At 30.2% G+C, this 19,306-nt stretch overlaps 2 protein-coding genes across 3 annotated transcripts; both read left to right on the top strand.

The window, feature by feature from the left end:
* Positions 1-1,673: 1,673 nt before the first annotated feature.
* Positions 1,674-9,237, top strand: LOC113514395 (nucleolar protein 14 homolog). Its single transcript, XM_026898478.2, has 10 exons — positions 1,674-2,023; positions 2,617-2,810; positions 3,128-3,219; positions 3,587-3,912; positions 4,083-4,228; positions 4,649-4,764; positions 5,094-5,749; positions 6,551-7,545; positions 8,486-8,641; positions 9,094-9,237. The coding sequence occupies exons 1-10, from the start codon at positions 1,826-1,828 to the stop codon at positions 9,182-9,184; spliced, it is 2,970 nt and encodes a 989-aa protein (XP_026754279.2). The 5' UTR covers positions 1,674-1,825; the 3' UTR covers positions 9,185-9,237.
* A 1,810-nt stretch (positions 9,238-11,047) lies between these two features.
* Positions 11,048-17,821, top strand: LOC113514319 (translocator protein). 2 transcript variants are annotated; one of them, XM_026898375.3, is made up of 5 exons: positions 11,048-11,253; positions 13,027-13,271; positions 14,950-15,044; positions 15,640-15,838; positions 16,403-17,821. In XM_026898375.3, exons 2-4 carry the CDS (start codon positions 13,037-13,039, stop codon positions 15,832-15,834), a joined length of 525 nt encoding a protein of 174 aa, XP_026754176.1. In that variant the 5' UTR covers positions 11,048-11,253; positions 13,027-13,036; the 3' UTR covers positions 15,835-15,838; positions 16,403-17,821. The 2 variants fall into 2 exon arrangements, with proteins under 2 accessions (XP_026754176.1, XP_026754175.1); XM_026898374.3 differs by lacking the exon at positions 11,048-11,253 and adding an exon at positions 11,555-11,693.
* Positions 17,822-19,306: the final 1,485 nt, after the last annotated feature.

Below are 19,306 nucleotides of genomic sequence, written 5' to 3'. Positions count from 1 at the left end.
ATAAAGTCTAAAATGTTCTCCGTGCTCTTATGATCACAGAGTAAGTAATCGCTCACTCGTTACGTTCTTTAAGAGCAGACAGTATCGTTATAATAACGAAACTTGTTAAATGAATTTATGTTACTATGTTTAACCAATAAAACAAAATAAATGAATATTCACGATTTTCTGCAACCGTATATTTGCGTCTCTATTCAAAATACCGACAGGTGTCATAAAAGATTTAGCTAATTCATACTCTAAATTTTTCTAATTATAATATTATTCACACTTGTGATGGGTCGTTATCCTTGAAAAGCTTTTTCAAAATTTTTGTAGATAAGTATTCCAAATTTTCAATACATACAATGACTGTTATTTTGCACTGAGACAAACAGCATCTGAAAAAGAATATGCATTCCTATTTAGAGAACAGTCAGGGATATATATGATATATATACATGCAAAAGATATGATCCTACTTGTATAATATTAATACAATTACATATAATATAAATTGCCATGTAATCTCGGTATAGAATAGCCCAATCCTTCCTTTTTCGTGGGTGTCATAAGAGGCAACTAAGGGAGGGCGAGAGTTGCAAACTCAGTTGCCAAGCAGCGTCCCTCTTAAAACATCTCTAAAGCCTAACTACCGTTGCCAATCCACCTGCCAAGGATAGTAGCTACTGGCAAAACTCCTTAAGGGGGAGGTGTTAATATTTAACTAGATATCAGCTAATATTTCCGTAGTGGAAGGGATTAGGATAAACACAATATAAAAAGTTAAGAAAAAAAGTATAGATTATTTCTAAGAGTGTGTCAACTTAATTAAAAAAAAACATATCTTTTTAAATCACATCCGGCCAGTAGTTTACAGCTGTATGAAAATAAACCTATTTCTAATAGGAGGCTTATGTTTAGCAGCGGACAGTTAAAGGCTGATATGATGATATGTAAATTAATTTTTATATTGAAAGGTGGTAATGTAATGAGATTAGCTTAAACCGTTATAAATTAAATAATTATTGCACAAATTTATTGATAACTATTGTGAGTAATACTGTATTGTGATTATTTTGATATCGGTATATTTACGTATTAGTCGGGGAAGCCTGTATATGGTAGTTCTGAATTGATTATTAAATGTATAGACTTCATAGGAACATTTTTTATTTAAAGTGACATGGCTTGTAGTGAAATAGGTATATGGTAAATGACAATCAAAATCTTTGTGTCTATGATCTGTGCTGTTATTGTTAAGATGTCAACTGTCTAAACCACGTGTCGATATCATTCAGCCGGTGGCGTGTGACATTATTTTTGGCAGTATTGCCAATTGATTTTTTACCACTATTTTGGGTAAATACAAGAAAATAAATTTTAGAGGAATTTTTAGAAAAACAAATAAATAAAAACAATGTGGAGAATTCTTCATATTTTATAGGAAGTTTTAGAATATGTAAACCATATATAGTAGCGTATAATATAGTATTGAAGGGACCTGGTATAAATAAGATAATAATAGAGCGCATATAACCGTTTTCTTCACCATTCGTATTTTGTAATAGTACTTAGTAAAATATAGCTAGCGAAAACTGACAAAAGCTTGTACTGAAAAGAAAAAGTAAAAATCGTATCAATTTGGGTGAAAATATTTATTTGAGGAAAAATAGAGAATAGTATCTGCCAACACTGAGTTTTAGTTTCTTGCGATTTTGTGTCTTGTCGATTGATTTAGCGAGTTCAAATACATATCTAACCTAATTTTTCTAATTTTGGATAAATACTACTTATGTGTTATTTTATTTCAATAATTAAATTAAATCCTTAATTAAATAAAAAAATGGCTAAGGCAAAAAATAAAAGGAATTCTAAATTGGCAGATACTGTCCATGCTAAGAGAAGAGAGAAGGAAATCAACAAAAAAAAGTTAAATCCTTTCGAAGTACACATAAACAGAGAAAAAATTAAAGTTTTAGGTAAAAAGTCTAAACATGATAAAGGCTTACCTGGTGTATCACGTGCTAAGGCTATTAAAAAAGTAAGTTCTACATACAATACACATGCTATTATTTTCTATGATTTGAGAATGTGTGATTATAAGAAACATAATATCAGAGTAATAATACCAATAATTTTTTCATCGCCCTCATCGTAAATTATTTCCATGCGTAAGTAGTAAATATCCTGACAACCTTTCTCATAAATATATTTGGTTATATTCGGGGCAGGTATAATCTTATATAAGATACATGTTAGAGAGATTTTTTTTTCAAATTTATTTTAATTAAAAAACCTTATTTTTGTCGTTTCTGGCGTTCCATTGTTTTTGCCTACTCTAATGGGAGACAGGTGTGACAGATATATATGTATGTATGTTTTGTTGTTATTCTCATATTCCTCTTTTTGTTGTGTCATAAACTTTTTTCATATTTATTATTTACTCCCATTTATTTCATGTGTCAGTTCTTTGTGGAAACTTTCCTGATTTATTTTATAGTTATATTAATTATTTACATTATATGTTCTAGGAACTGTGTTTCCCTAATAAAGTACAGAATAAAATAAATGTAATTGTAAACATTTAATAAACATGACATAAGCAACTTATGTAATTTTTTTTTTTTATATTAGAGAAAAGAGACTCTTGGTACTGAAATGCGACTGATGAATAAGACAAATACCTTCATAGATCGTCGTATCGGAGAAAAGAATAATCACCTGTCTGCTGAAGATCGCATGGTTGCCAGGTTTGCTGCAGAAAGGGCTCGACAACATAGTAAAAAGAGTATTTATAATCTGGCTGATGATGAAATTTTAACTCATAGGTAAAATAATGTATTTATTTAGATACTTTATTACAAAAGAAAATAGATTGAGAAATTTAAAAGCTACAGGTATAGAAGGTGGTTTTAGTTTGCCTTATAAGTAATGGTTTATACATTAATAGAAGAAATTATTAAAAAATTTAATAGAAGGTAAAAAAGATTATTAAAAATAAAAAAAATGTACTTGACTAGTGACTGAACTTATATATATGAAAATCAGCTATATGATAGTATCTATTTAGTTAATTAATAAAAATAGTCATGTTAAAAATCTAAGGGATTTTATTATTATTTTTTTTTATTTTAAAATGTTTTAGGGGGCAAACACTAGAACAAATTGAGAAATTTGATGATCCTAGATCTTCTGATGATGAAAATGAAGATGGAGGAAAATTTGGAGGCCTAGATGGTATGCAAATTTTACAGTTACACTATTTACATTTAATGAATTCTTAAGTTTGGGTTACTTCACCCAATTTCACATAACTTTATTTTTTTACTTAAATTAAATTTAAACTTTATTTTCATATTTGAAAATAAGAACTTTATGTTCAAATAATGAACTTAATATTGCCAAAAATTATTATACTAATAAAGCATTGTTCTCTATCTATTGTTCTGATTTTGATATGAATGCTGTCATCATATAAAAAAACCAGATCTGAAACTTCTTAAACAACTGAAAGTTTGCTCTTCCTAGTTATATAGTAGTACAATTTTCATTATTAAATATTATTATTATTATTTAGAGGTATATATATTGATTTGGTTTTCAGATGATTTTGTATCAGAAGGGCATTTTGGTGGTGGAATCCTTTCAAAGACGGATTTAAAAGATGGTGCTAAATCCCATAAAGATCTCATAGAACAACTCATAGCAGAATCTAAGAAGAGAAAAGCAGAGAAACAAAAGGAGAAAGAACAGACTTTAGACTTAACAGAGAAATTAGATAATGAATGGAAAGATTTACAACCAGTTGTATTTAAGAAAGCTAGAGTGGAGAATGAGTCTATAATAGATAAATTGTTGAGTCAAGCAGAGAAGAAGAATCAGGATTATGATAAAATGATGCGGGAATTGAAGTTTGAAAAAAGAGGCACTGTAAGTAAAAATTGTGATAATATGTATTGATTTTGATTTTGAATTGTAATTGCTAGGTTCTGTATTTTGTCTATTAAAAATGCAGTAAACCATAGTGATGTTTGTTGTCTACATAAAATATATTGTTTGTGTTTATCTAAAAATTTATATATTGTTGAATTTAATTTTAGCCTTCAGATGGGTTGAAAACTGATGAGAAACAAGCTAAAGAAGAAAAAGAAAAAATGGAACAGTGGGAAAGAGAAAGGCAACAAAGGATGCTTGGCGATTTTGAGTTGTCGGCGCCAGCCATTCAAAAATCTGCTGGAAAACACAGGTAAGTATTAAACAATAATGTAGTTAAAAATTTGCTATGATTGTATATTCTAAGAACTTCTATAAGTTCTTCATTCTGACTTTATTATAATTAAAAAGAAGAGATGATACCATTGTCTGGTCCAATGATTTACTACCATAACTTATAAAATCTAATAGCCGACTATTAATTTAAGTGATGTTAAAAACATCTGTCATTTTGGAATTTCGACTTACTTTCCACTGATGGGTTAATATTGCTAATAATTGAAATTATCCCCAGGGTTAGTTGTAGGCTCAGTTCTTGCCACATTTAATATAAATAGGTGCTAGTTGTCTAAAGCTTCTAGTCTAAAATTTTCTAGTCTGGAAATTACTCTGGATCTATGATTGTAATGTCATAGATATAATTGAATTGTTAATTATATGGACACATTTCTAGGTCAGCAGATGATCTGGATGACAATTTTGAGCTAGAAGATGAAAAAGAATTTATGTTAGCATATGATAAAGATGGAAAGCCCTTAGTGCCTGAGAAAATCCTCAAAGATTATTCAGGTAAAGACTAATTGAATATTTTTAAAGTACCAAATGATGATATAGAATGATGTTAATGTGCAACCATCCACATACCTCACGGTGGAGTCATATAATTGTTTCACCCTTCAATATTTCAGGCATTTACTATTAAACTGAAAAATATGGTTAAATTGAGAACCGCTTCCCTTTTAAAGTTGTTAATGAATAAAGTTATCTTAATAAGACTTATATTAATCTTATTAAGTTTCTCTCATATTATTTTTCTTAAATATCTCCCATGTACAGATATCATTCAGTTACAATTTTATTATATTAGTAAGATATTTGAATTAAAATGTTTATTTCAGTGCCAAATGCGAAACCTAAATTTGATGATGGTATATCAGACACTTCGTCTGAAGATAATGATGATGATGAAGATGATAATGAAGAAGAAGAAGAAGATGATAGTGATGACGATGAAGATGATGTCAAGACTGAAGATGAAAGCGATAATAAAAGTAAAACTAATGGGGAAGAAAATTTTACAAAAGATGAAATGAAACGAGGAAAAATAGGTATGAATAAAAATGGGTTACTCCATATAAAGAATTCTGAGGATGGTGATTCTGATGACAATTCAAATGACGAAGTAGAATCTGATGATAAAGAAAGTAGTCAAATTGAAACACAAAAAAAGAAAGATCAAAAGTTGTTACAAAGGGAAAGTAATTCTAAAGGAAGCTCAGTTGATGAAGAATCTGCAGATCAACAAGAGGCTAGCAAAAATTTTGCAAATAATATTAAAGGCAAAATAGTGCCGAAAAATAGGTTTGAAGAAAGTTCAGATGGAGAAGATTCTGATGTAGAAGATAATGAACAGTCTGAAAAAGAAATGATAGATGATTTTAAAGATTTAAAAGAGTCAGATGAGGAAAGCGAGGATGAAGTTATGATGAAAGACGTTGATGAAAAAATCAGTTCATTCTTTGACCTTAAATTAGCTGAAGGTGATAATTTGAAGGTAATTTGATTTTTCTTTTGTTTTTTTCCTGTCAATATAAGTTCACATCATGTTCAGGTTATAATAACACATATAGTATTTAAAATATTACAGAAATGTTTTAATTTATAGTTAGGTTGTTTTAAAATTGGTTATGACATAATAAGTGATGTGGGTACTCCTCACTCCACATGTTTCCGAAATGTTTTCTTTCTCAATTGGTATTTATATTAGTGTAAAAAAAAAATGACTTAAACAAATTTTTTTAACACAATTTATATTAGTGTAAAAAAAAAAATTGACTTAAACAAATTTTTTTAACACACAGAAGTGACTGCAACCTATTTTTGCCTTATTTTATTGGGTTTGGGTTTTGGTTATCAAGTCAATACATTTATTAAATAATATTATAAACATCATTGATATATTTAATAGTAGCCTGCCAAAGATATTAGAAGCGGCTCAGAAATATCTAGAGTTGGTTTAAAAACATTTATTATAACTTTGTATGTTAGCATACTAGATTAATAACATTGATTTGGCTTTTGCTGTTATAATGTTTTAATTCTTTTTAATGAATATTACTTATTAATCAATAATAATAATAATTATGTAATTCCATTTGCACTTATATATCATGCCTTCAAACCTCAAACAACAAAATTATTTTACAAAACAATTGACAGTTGAGTTATTTATATGTATAATAGTTATTCTATGTTTATATAAATTTATGTAAGTATCCACATGTTTATGTATGTATATATATATTGTAAGTGATTTTACAAAAGAATATAAATAAATCTTTTATAATATTTTCAGGAGTTACTGTCAGAGAAGACTCCATCGCAGCAAGCATCTGCTTTGCAGAAACTTATAAAGAGTTATGACCCAAGTTTAGCTGAAAATAATAAGGAATTGCTTAGCAGATTATTTGCTCACTTACTCCAATATATCAATGACTTGTTTATTGGTCTAAAGAATGAAGGAGAAATCATTAAATCATTTTTAATATTTGACAAATTAGCACCATTCTTTTACGACTTATCAAAAACTAATAAAGTCTCCACTAAGAAGTTTTTAGTTGAGCTAATTAAAGAGAAACATGATAATTTCAAAAAGAGACACAGATTAGTGCCTGATTTAGATACTTTAATATTTTTTAAGTTAGTGTCATTGCTATATCCAACTTCAGATTTCAGGCATCCTGTAACAACGCCCTCTTTGATTTTTATGTCTGAAATATTAACAAACTGTAGGTTTAATGATGCATATTCGATATCTAGAGGTCTGTATATTACAGCCTTAATTTTAGAATACACAGTTCTTTCAAAGAGATTGGTACCATCAGCTATAAATTTTCTTCGAGGTGTATTATACTTGTGCGCAAATACCTCCATTTTATATCCAGTGCAAGTTATCCCTCCATTTCGTTTCCATAAAGATGTAAAAATTTTGAATTTAGAACATGATTGTTCCACAATGGAGGTTGAGAGCAAAATGGCTGCTAAGGATTTAGTATTAAAGAGCATTGATAACAATTTTAAAATAAAGTGTTTGCTAGTTAGTTCTACAATGTTAAAGGAGTTTTTTGATAATTTCAATGATTTAGAAGCACAGCAATGTATCTTTGAACCACATATACGGTTATTGGGTCGTATTGATTTTGAGCTGTACCCTAAGAAAGTAGTCTGTATAGTGACTAAAATAATGCAGTACATGAAAGAAAGTTTGGAGGTCAAGACATACACACCGATGACCACAGAGAAACATAAACCTAAAGCTCTGAGACTGTATGAACCAGATATACAAGAAATGTAAGTTTCTATAACATATTATTAACCTAAACTATTCAGAACATATTAAAATTTTCGTAAGTACATATTATATTTTATAGAAATAATTACCGGTTTAACTTACGTATAATTAGATCGAAAAAGCTCGACTAGTTTCGGGATCAATTCGAGACCCTTAATCATGACCAGCTGTAAACGTGAGCGCGAGCTTGACTGCACGCCTCGGTCTGCTAAGCCTGTGACGGTGCCACGAGGGACGTTATCTAGGACCGTGATTACAGATATTAAATGCTATGGTTTTTTAGCATACCGCATCTACGCCGCGTTTGCTTATAAGGATTTCCCTTTAAAATTTTAATATATATATATATATATATATATATATATATATATATATATATATATATATATTATATATATATAGATATTGTATTTTATTATAAATCTGGATCCTTATTTTATCATTTTAATTGGTGGAAACTAATCATTTTTTCAAACACGGACTTAAAACATTTTAATCGCTCTTTCAAACACGGCCTTAAAAAACGTTTTGATTCTGTAAGCCATGACTGGCGGTACGGAATGATTAGTGAATTGAATTAGGTTTTGTGATATTTTGCCGGTCTAAGCCTATTTTCAACTGTAGACAATAAAATGATCAGTGGTGTTGTTATATTTAATATATTCGTATATTATTTGGCATTGACTTACATCCATGTGAATGAAATTCTGATGAACTTTTCGTGAAGATGAACAGATTGTATATTTTGATGTAATAATTACCGGGTTTAACTTACGTAGATCAAGGAAGCTCGACTAGTTTCGGGAGTATTTGGGACCGTTAATCGATAGCGGCAGTTATGCGAGTACTAGCTGACTGCGCGCCTCGGCCACTTGAGCGCGAGTTGCAGTAGACAATTGTTACATTAAAATATTATTTTTTCATATCATTTCTCTACAGCTTTACTGGCAGTAAGAGCTCAAAACTATCCAGGGAGGAAGCTGAGAGGAGACGGCTGAAGACTAAGTATAAGAAAGAGATGAAAGGTGCTCTGAGGGAGATAAGACGAGATAAGGCGTATATAGCATCAGTGAAGATCAAGCAAAAGATTCAGAGGTATGAATGGAATTTTCATAATAATATGTTTTATTAATATGGTATATAACCTATTTTTCGTTGTTTACTTATTTATCTATTACCTGTATCTCGCGGCTTTATCAGCTTAAGTCATTATATAAAGTATACCATCTTTTAACTTAGGATATAACTTATCTATGTACAGATTTCATATGAATCCTTTTAGTAGTTTTTGTATGAAAGAGTAACAAACATCTATTCATCGTTATAATTTTTTGCATTCATAATAATAGCAGAATTTGCAGTCACTGAGGTACTGCAGCTATAAACCAATTGTTGCGGATAGTTGGTGTCATTTAAGTAATTAGACAGACTATAGTTACAAAAAAAGATTTGTTTTTCAAAAAGATTTTTTTATTGAGTGGACCTATAAGTGGAAAATAAAAGGAATTCAATATGCAGTGTTAAATAAACTTTATTTATATTTACAGCGATAACATAAGGAGGGAGAAGGTGAAACAAATATACAAGGAGGCATCAATACAACAGGGCGAGTTAAATAAACTGAAGAGAACAAAGTAATGTAATTCAAATGTATATATTTTCATGTAAATATACTATTTGTGTAACAAGAATATCTTTTATTGTATATTCTATTTGGAGGTCACTTACATTATTAACCTATAATGATTAGATGAATTTTGCTCTCTGAGGGAGGAGTCAAGTGACACAAGTCTTCTGATAGCGTATCTTGCAATAAATTATGCAATATCCCATCAAAAATCAAATATTACTTAATAAATGTTGTTAATTTGTGTTTTTGATAAGTGTTGAATTATGTTAATATTACTTGTGAGTAATTAATGATAAATAAAATGGTATTGTCAAGATGAAACAACGAAGACGAAGTTAAGTGAGATAAGCTATCCATGGCGAATCTACTTGGAAATAATCAAGACGATTCTTTATTTTACACAAACATAGTGATAAGAATATTTAATTTGAAACATAATGTACAAAGGCAGGCTTATCTCAAATAAAAGGTTTTTTCTAGATGATTTCCAGGAGAATCGTGGTGAGTTGAAACTAATATGGATTCTCAGTTTATTACAGTATTTTTATTAAGTTTGTGTGGTATTGGTCTTATTAAAACCAAATAGCGAATAGCTGGGGATAACACAAGTACCTATTATTATTTTATTCTGTGTCACAGAACAGCTGATAACATTTAAACAAGTTTTAGAAAAGTACTTTTTTTTATTAGTTGGATCGAGAATCGAATCCAAAATTTAATTTACAAAGTTGCCTATCACAACGCGATGAGTGTCGAATAATGGTTTTTTTTAATGGCCGAAAACTGAATGGTAACTCCACCTGCATATAAGTTTATGTTAGTAGGGTACTAGTAAGAAGTAATATCTATTACTAGGAATTAATTAATCACAATGGTATTTTGTAGTGGTCGGATCTGACAGGGTATACAGCAATGGGGCTGTTAGCCTCCATTATTAACAGTCGTCTCACTAATAATGAAATATTTCAAATTATAGTTTATATTATCTCTTCTATCTGGTCTCAGGAGACGGGATTTTTAGATTTTTTTTTTTAATAAATGACAATGGAATGGTAACCTCGTCCGCGCTAACGGTATACGCGGGCGGAGCACCAGTGAGGGATGATAGATGAGAATGAAAAGGCAGGTCAGTTAGCCCATCATAACGAATACATCTGTAATTCAGTACGATGATTTTTAAGAGGGACCACGTGGAGGTCGACCTGGTAGGGTATATTGCTAGCAATTGGACTGGTAGTCCGCATTACTAACAATCCCTTCCCCTTCGGTAGACATCTTTAGGTAGATTCATGTAGTATATTCCTTAAGGCATGCAGCGCACCTGCAATTTCTCTGTAGTTTCGGGTGACTATGGGCGGTGGTAATCATTTACTATCAGGCGAGTTGTATTCCCTTTTGCTCCCTATGTCATAAAGAAAGGCATGTGTGCGTTTTTTATGGATGAAAATGGAATGATAAAATGTCTTAACAAGAAGTAGTTATCACAGTTTCCAGGAGAAACTGTGTGGAGATGTATATGCTAGAGTGTATTGCTAGCAATGAGGATGTTCACTTAATTACTAATAATTCCTTTTTCTCTGATCGCGTTATATTATATTTATGGCTTTAAACGTACTCTGTTTAACAGTACCCTGTTATACAGAGTACGTTTTACAGTTTTTAATTTTGTTTGTTTTTGGATCTGAACTATGCAATTGAAATATAATTCCATTCTATTCCATATAAACGAACAAAATTATAAAAATTACAATCGAAATACAGATAATATTTATAACAATGCGTTAAACGGAATAGATTTAACATATGATAATTGTCAGATGACATGACGTGATATTATAATACTACAATTTTAAGATGTCACTAGTTTTCGTTATCTTTCGCTTTATCTATAGATCACCTGAAATAAGATATTTTTATTATTCTTTTTGTTATTTGTAATTTTTATTCAGTCGGTCGGTTCATTGAATAGCTAAAATTTTTCAGGTAGGAAGTTTTTCAGATATTTTTACAAATCTATATATTTAAGTTTTGTACAACTCCCGGCTTGCTTGAAGGTTGATCACTCTTCGATATTTAGGTAAGTTCTAAATTATGAAGGTTTTCTTAATCGTTTATTTAAGTAGTTCATACTTAAAGTCCAAAGTGAAGTAGATAAATTGCGTATTTAAAATGGTATTACAGTTTTTGTCTTCTATTTTTATACACATGTAGTTTTAAATCACCTGTCGGTAAATCCAATGCTGAACGAGTAGTCTTCTGTAATGATCTAAAGTAGATAAGTGAACTATGATATTAAAAAGCTAAATCTGGAATAAGAAATACTGTTATCAGCGTTGATTACCCCAATTAATAATTCTTTATCAGACACGCGATCTTGGCAGTAGGTATATCAATTTAGTTTTAGTATGTAAGTACTTTCCTGTGCATGTTGTCATAACTTTTAATAAGGTGTATTATAATAATGGAAAATAATAACGATACTACTACTACTACCGCTGGAACTTTGGATAATGCGAGGTATTTATTTTTTTATAAAATTAATTATACTAATTTACCAAGTACTTGGTCACTATGATTATATTGACAGTATTTTCTACTGCAAATAAAGACTAACTCTTTTAACATAAAATCTAAAACATTCTAGAAAGCTGTTTTAACCATTATAGTGTTTTATCACTAAGAATTCAAATTCAAATTGAGAAATTAGTGCAAAAAAAAAAAATGACAAAACACTTTAAAAGTTAAAATAGGTCTGGCATTTTAATGAATAATGGGATAAAAGTTCAGTTGTAAATTTTTGTTATTAATATCTAGTATTGTAATCTCTCTGATTATGAGGTTATTAGTTTGTAATTGTTACATATTTATCTGAATAGTAATAACTTTATTTGAACTAAAATGTGGGTACACAATTTACTAAACAGTGATTACTACACTAGGCTCACAGGCCTGTATCATAGTAGTCAGTGAGTGGCTAATTAAGTTAGTCCATATTTATTGCCATTTACAGTCCGGTTCTTATACTTATTTGGGTACTTGAAAGTTAAAATACATTTGGAATGAAATAATAAAGAATAAATAGTACAACATGATGTAACTTCTCTAATTCATCATCATAATTTCTATTAATTTTTTTATCTATTTTATTGTTTACTTTTTATCTCTCTAATAATATTACAATTTTATTTTTATGTCTGATGCACACCTACATAAAAAATTAATTCTTGAGAGGACTAAAAAATTATTTAAGTTTGTATAATACATAAACTATAACTGGCATCTCATGCTAAAATTATTTGACAATTATGTATAGATCCATTGGTGGGTTGTAAAAAATTTACCTTGCAATTATTTATGTAAAGTAGGTTTTAACTCGGCAGGAATTATCTTTAACTAATATTATAAATGTGAAGCTGTTTGTTTGTTACATTTTCACATCTAAATTTCTGAATGTATAGAAGTGGGTAGGTCATGGAGATGGTTATAGGTTACTTTTTCTCCCAGCCAATTAGTATTAATATGTTCTTAGTTATGTCTTACAATGCATTAAATTAGGATAAAAGGGTACTTAATAGATTTTATTATATTGAATTAATATGTGATGACTCACATGGGTGAAACATATAGCTAGTATTGTAAATGAGAAAGTGAGTTTGTTTGTTATTTCTTGGAGATTTAACAGCTTAACCAATGGTTATGAAATTTGATATACACCCACTATATGTGATGAAGGAGAAAATACCTCTGCTATTTTTTTATCCCAGAGAATGGACATATTCAGGAAAAGCTAGTACATAATAATTATGGAATATTTAATCTTTTAATTAAAATTTCCTGTGTTCATTATTAGCCAATTCATCATGACAAACTGGTCAGCACTTGGCTCCATAATTCTGCCAAACGTTGGAGGCTTTGCCAGTGGTATATACTTTGCTGGCCAGATTTGTAAGGGACAAGACAAGGCTTGGTATGACAATTTAAAGAAACCCAGTTGGATTGCACCAAAATATGCCTTTGCACCAGCATGGACTGTGTTGTACAGCAGTATTGGATATGCATCTTATTTAGTTTGGGAAGAGTGTGCTGACGAACCAGGTAAGTTTTGTTGTAAATTTAAACTCTATATTTAATATACATGTACAGGAGAATGCCGTCCAGCATAGGCTACGATAATCATTTATCATTAGTTTGTTTATTATTTATTCTATGAAAGTCTTTAGCAATCATTGATATTTTCCAGCTCTTATTATATATACATAAATTTTGAGGTCAGCTTAATGTATGTTTATCCATGTTACTCAGGGTTTTGATTTTTTACTTTTATGATCGGCTACCTACCCGACGTCAATTGGGAATGCATTAGTTTGTACACCTACAATATCTACCTAAATATCGTAGGTGTACAAACTACATATACATATACATATGTAGATTTATAATGTAGACTACATTATAAATGCAAAAAAAATTGTGAAAATCATATTTGCGTAATTTATAGCAATATACCTTGTCTGGTCGACCTCCACGCAGTTTTCCTTGGAAACTCATAGTGTTTGATTATTTACTTACATTCTCAGCTGTCATCTTTCATTGATGCCTCGCCAGCGTATACCGATAGTGTAGGCGGGATTACCATTCCATTATGATACAAAAAAGCAACATACATCTTACTACTATTGTTATAAATGTGAAAGTTCGTTTGTTACTCTTTCACATAGAAACGACTGAACAGATTTGAATGAAATTTGGTACACGGATAGGTTATATCTTATCTTATTTAACTTAGAACAAGTGGACATAGCTATCTAGTTACATATATTATGTTACATTATACATATATTATGTAGACGTAATATATTATGTAGACAGGAAAAAGGTTTACACAATGATTTATTCGATAAGATTAGCGTAATCTGACTTAGATGAATTACTTTTTAGTGGAAGTAGTATTATGGAAATTTATCACATATTCGGATGAATGAATATGTAGTGATCTCGAGGACTGAAAATGAACTTGTAATAAAATGTTCACGTCTGGTGATCTAGTGTTTTATTATAGATTAAGTCAAAATATAGGTTTATGAGTTGTTTGATGTTTTTATAAATAAAAGGTTCAGTCAGCATTAAAATTTTGTGTAAATTTCTCATGTACTCTCTTCAGTAATGTTGAACACTAAATAATTAATATTAAGTGCTATGGAAAGTTCTTTCCCTATTTGTTTTTTTATAATCTAAAATCAAGCTTCCTAGATACAGGAAAGACAGGTACGCAGGATTGATAATTGGGACTACCTTACTAATATAATAAAATTGTAATTAAACGATGTTTGTTTGTACATAAATACTTGATATAGGGAGAGGGGGGTCTTAATAAGAGTAGTAAAAGCCAATACAATATTTTATTTTTAATTTTTGTCTGTCTGTTCCGACATCATATTAAAACTACTACACCAAAATGAATGCAGTATTCACAGTTGTTATTCTGAAGGTCTAACTTAAAATCTGGTGTATGTTTTATTTTGATGCGCCATCTGCAAATAGTAATATACTACATAATACAAAAACATAACACGCAACGCGCACGCACGGACAAAAGTTCTTAAATTATAATTTATAAAATGTTAGTTTAATATATATATCTATATCTATATATATATGCATTATGAATGATATTCCAAAGTGTAATAATGTAGGTTACATACATTCCCATTGCTTCTAACGTGTCCTATGAAAAATTGTACCGTTTTTAATTTATAATTTTTTCTATTTTCAGAACGCGCTATAGTACCATTATCTCTATATGGTGGTCAGCTGTTGCTGAATTGGGCATGGACACCCATCTTTTTCGGATTGAAAGATCTTAAGTTGGTTAGTAGAATTTTAAATCTAAAAGTGGAATAAATGAAAGTTGGTATAATATACATATATAGAGTTACTCTCAATAGATTGTGATGGCAGTTTGCCTTTGTCGACAGCTCGACAAAAAGCGGTGATAGTTGACGCTCTCACTTACATTTTTTTGCTGTTAGGAAATATTTGCTATTCTGTATAGCTTTTTTAAGTGAAAGAATTGAAGTATATTTAACATTAATAATGAGGTTTTTTTTTTATTTGTATTCTCTCCCCACTGGTGAGGTTTTGTGAGTCTCCTTATGTTGTATGTCACATTTATCCTTGAGATTTTAATAATTTTATATGTTAATTTGCTTCAATTTGTTTATTTCAGAGAATTAAGATTACAATGAAAAGTTGTAAAATTTTCATTGACAACGTAATAAAGTTTCATTAAATTTGTGTATCTTGTAATATCCATGGTTTTGTCTATGTCTATAGCTGAGAGTAATCACTGTCCATTAAGTGGGCTGTTTGTCTGTCATTTGCATCCTGCATACAAAAATCGAATTTATATGAAGGATGCCCTCTTATCGTTATGTGAAAAAAAAAGAATATAATTCGTTTATAGGCCTTCATCGAGATTTCGGTGCTGTCCGGAGCGGCTACAGCTACCGCGATATCATTCGCGTACGTGAATAGGACTGCGGGCTTGCTGTTGGTACCATATCTGGCGTGGCTCGGATACGCCACCTCCCTCTCATACTATGTGTGGAAAAACAACCCTCAAGTGAAGGAGATCAAGGATGATGAAAAAACCAAGTAAACAGGTAAATATATGTTTCTAATAATTCAAATTTGGTAGTCACGTAAAAGTAGCATGCTATTAGTACAATAATATATTCATAAGAACATACATTAGAAGTTAATGAAGCTATTACTGATGTGAATTAAAATTCAGTTATGTTGAAAGAGTTTTGTATAACTAATTAGGTATCTTGTCTCACTTGTTTTCGCCACCTATTTTTTGATCAGAAAAATTATCTACCGAAAAACATGTATTTGTGACATGTATTTTGGCGGAAACAGTTCGCATGACATTTACGCAAGATTTCTCCATTTATGTATCTATATGTTTGTATGTTATTCTACGAGAGTGGCAACGTCTTATGCTGTGGGCGGCATTATGTTGTGTTGATCCTTGCGTACTTTGATTAAAAAATATTTTTCAAAATGAAGCGCTAAATGCACAGTTTAAAACATACATACTCGTATATCTTTACCCCAGATCTTTTACGGAATAGATACAAAAACCGGTTACTATAAACTTTTGTCTCTATTTAACACAAGTAAACTGTGAATTCTAAATTAAGTTAAGGATTTTTTTGTTACAGATCTAAAGGCGTTTTACTTAAATATAACGAACAATGTGTTCTTTTCTTAGTCTTTACATCGACTTTTGATTTGAGAATTATAACATTTTTAACTACCTTATTCGTAATTTGATACCGAAACCATTTATTTGTTACATAAATTTCTGTCTATTTTAAATAATTATTAATTCTCAAATCAGAAATTGACCGTTAGTGTCTATAAGCAAGCCTTGAAAAGTAATAACTAGTCTATTGAAAAACAAATTTTGGAATTAACAACACTAATATTTATATTAACATCACATAGAATATCTTTTTTTCTTAAGGCATAAATTTTTGAAGTCGCCAAGTAAATTAATTGCTAAAATTGGTGTAAAGCTGAAAGGCTATTCTTTGCCTTTCTAATTGTGTCAGTAGTGATATATATTGCATTCATACAAATAATTAGATTATAATAATTATATTTGCTTTTTGAATTACCTAATGTATAGTATATATATTTGATAAATAATCCAGTGAGATGTAAGTCTATTAAGTACATTGAGCAAGTCACTACATTTTTAATGCATTTTGCAATTTATTAACAGTATTTTATTATTATAATCGACCCATAAATTGTATGGTTTTATATATTATTTATTAGCAATATTTTGTTAATAACTAAATAAGATTATGTTTACGTATCAGTATTTATTCATTATTGCACCTATAAAAAATATAACGTTTAATGTTTTATGAAGAATTGTTATATTTTTGAAGTGACTTGAGGCGACAATAGAGAACCTCTCAGCAGGTAAATGATTGCAATTGAAAAATTGTAGAAATATTGAAATCTCTTGTGAAACAGTGTGCTCATTCCGGTTATTTATATAATTTATATTAAATGTGCGTAGTATAATGTGTATCTGTATTATTTGGTAAATAATTTTGACTTGAATCTTGTAAACGAAATTAGCGATGTAAATAAGTAAAGCACATAAGTGTAAAGCTTGTTAAAATAAATTAACTAATAATTGACAATGCTTAATAAAATAATTGTCTAACATATGGACCTTTTTATTGTTGCAAATTGTTAATTTTATTAGGTAAGTGTACCAAAAATCGGGTGGAAGTGCAATCGAAGTATATTGTAAAAGATAATTAAACATAGGAATTTGCACACTGGTGTTAAGAATATTAATTTTATTAAATTAGTATTGTTAGTTGGTTTTGGCATATTTATTAGTTTGTAATCATTATCTATATAATTCATCCTAGACTTAAGATATAAGTGACCTTTTGAGCACAATTATTGTTAGCATTCCTAAAGCATTTACTAAATAAAAATACCTACGTAGGTACTTTGATCTATTTTCGATGTATATATTATAGTTTGTTGTTAACTATGCTTCTTTTCGAATATTTTGTTTCATGTTATAATAAAACTGCATAATTTTAGCATTTCAGTCTTTTTTTTTTCTAAATTTAAAATGATTTTATAATCTTTGTACTGAGATACATTCTCAGTATAAAGGTATTTTATTTGTAGGTACTAGTGGCAAACGAGCTGATCTCCCGGTGGATGAAAAAGTAAGTATGAAATGGTAATCCCGCCTGCGCTAAAGCTATACGCTGGCAGGGAACCAATGACAGATGAAAGTCAGTCGAACAATTGTCAGTAATTCACAACCACAATGGTTTTCAGAGGGACCGCGGGATATTTTTTTTTCATTGAATGAAAATGGTATGGTAACCCCATTTGAACTATCGGTTTATACTGACGGGGCACCTGTGAGGGATGATAAATGAGATAAAAACGGGTTGGTTAGCCCATCGTGACGAGTTCAACAATAATTAACCAAGACGGTTTCCGTGTAGGACGATCTAAGGGAGAATATTGCTAGCAATGGGGCTGTTTTTATTATTTATTATATTTGCTTTCCCCCCAACGGCTGGAGGTCAACCTGATTGAGTATATTGTTAGCAATGGGACCTTTAGACTATTACTAACAATCCCTTCCTTCCCTGAAAAAGGGGCTTGGAGCCACGTATCAGTAAAATCATCAAATTCGGGGTTGGTACTTTGACTTGAACTGTACCATTAGGAGAGACTGTTCAATAAGTGGATAAGTGTCATTTTACTTGTTGGGCAAAATTTCTTGATGGCGCTCTTACAACAGAGACTTTTTTTTAGTATAAAATAGGTTAAGTTTACCTGCTTTATAATAAATAATAAATATTTAAATGGACTGAGTTAATTTTACTTCGTGTTCAGAAATACGTTCTTTGTTTACAGTTAATTTAAATATAATTAATTTATTAAATAAATAATTTACGTTCTTAATATTTTCGAACAGCATTTCAATTCACAAACAGAGTGTCAATGCAAGCAATGTCAGGACAATTCGTTGTAATCATATGGCCCTTTTACAAAACCTTTTGAGCTTTATACCCGCGGGCTGTGGTTTGGGTTGATTACTCACTGCAGTCTGTATTATAAAACGTTTTGTTCCAGATGTAATAATAGACTGCGTAAATATGGAAAATACTTATTTAGTCTCCTAGTTACTCGAGAATCTATGGAAAGGTTTATTCTTGGAATTTCACTTCGTGAAATAATTCGAAACACCGATATACACAGACGATTGTAATCATCGGTTTGGACAATCCAAAGAATATGTAATGAAACTGTCAATTATATAGAGAGAAACTTTGTACAAAGTCGCCGTTTTGGGTACATCTATCCCACACGTGTTTCTATTGCTAAGTAACTGTAGAAGCACTGTAGGATTTTGGTTAATGGGGTAGAATATGACAAGGGAATTACTGGCTATAGAGGTATAACATCTTAATTTTTATGAATGGCAACGTATGCCAAAGGGAGACTTTGTATACCAGAGGGATACTTGTACGGAAGTCGTTTGCTTGGGCACCTCTGTCCCATTC

The sequence above is a fragment of the Galleria mellonella genome, unplaced genomic scaffold (assembly GCF_026898425.1).
Source record: "Galleria mellonella isolate WM207_F2 unplaced genomic scaffold, CSIRO_AGI_GalMel_v1 utg172, whole genome shotgun sequence".
NCBI lineage: Eukaryota > Metazoa > Arthropoda > Insecta > Lepidoptera > Pyralidae > Galleria > Galleria mellonella.
Note: the sequence above shows the minus strand (reverse complement) of the source record. Positions and strands in the feature narration are given on the sequence as shown.

Coding starts and splice junctions, on each gene's coding strand:
- LOC113514395 (XM_026898478.2), top strand. CDS start 1,826: ATGGCTAAGGCAAAAAATAAAAGGAATTCTAAATTGGCAGATACTGTC. Junction 4,229..4,648: donor AAATCTGCTGGAAAACACAG/GTAAGTATTAAA, acceptor ACACATTTCTAG/GTCAGCAGATGATCTGGATG. Junction 4,765..5,093: donor AATCCTCAAAGATTATTCAG/GTAAAGACTAAT, acceptor TGTTTATTTCAG/TGCCAAATGCGAAACCTAAA.
- LOC113514319 (XM_026898374.3), top strand. CDS start 11,638: ATGGAAAATAATAACGATACTACTACTACTACCGCTGGAACTTTGGAT. Junction 11,694..13,026: donor GGAACTTTGGATAATGCGAG/GTATTTATTTTT, acceptor GTTCATTATTAG/CCAATTCATCATGACAAACT. Junction 15,045..15,639: donor GATTGAAAGATCTTAAGTTG/GTTAGTAGAATT, acceptor ATTCGTTTATAG/GCCTTCATCGAGATTTCGGT.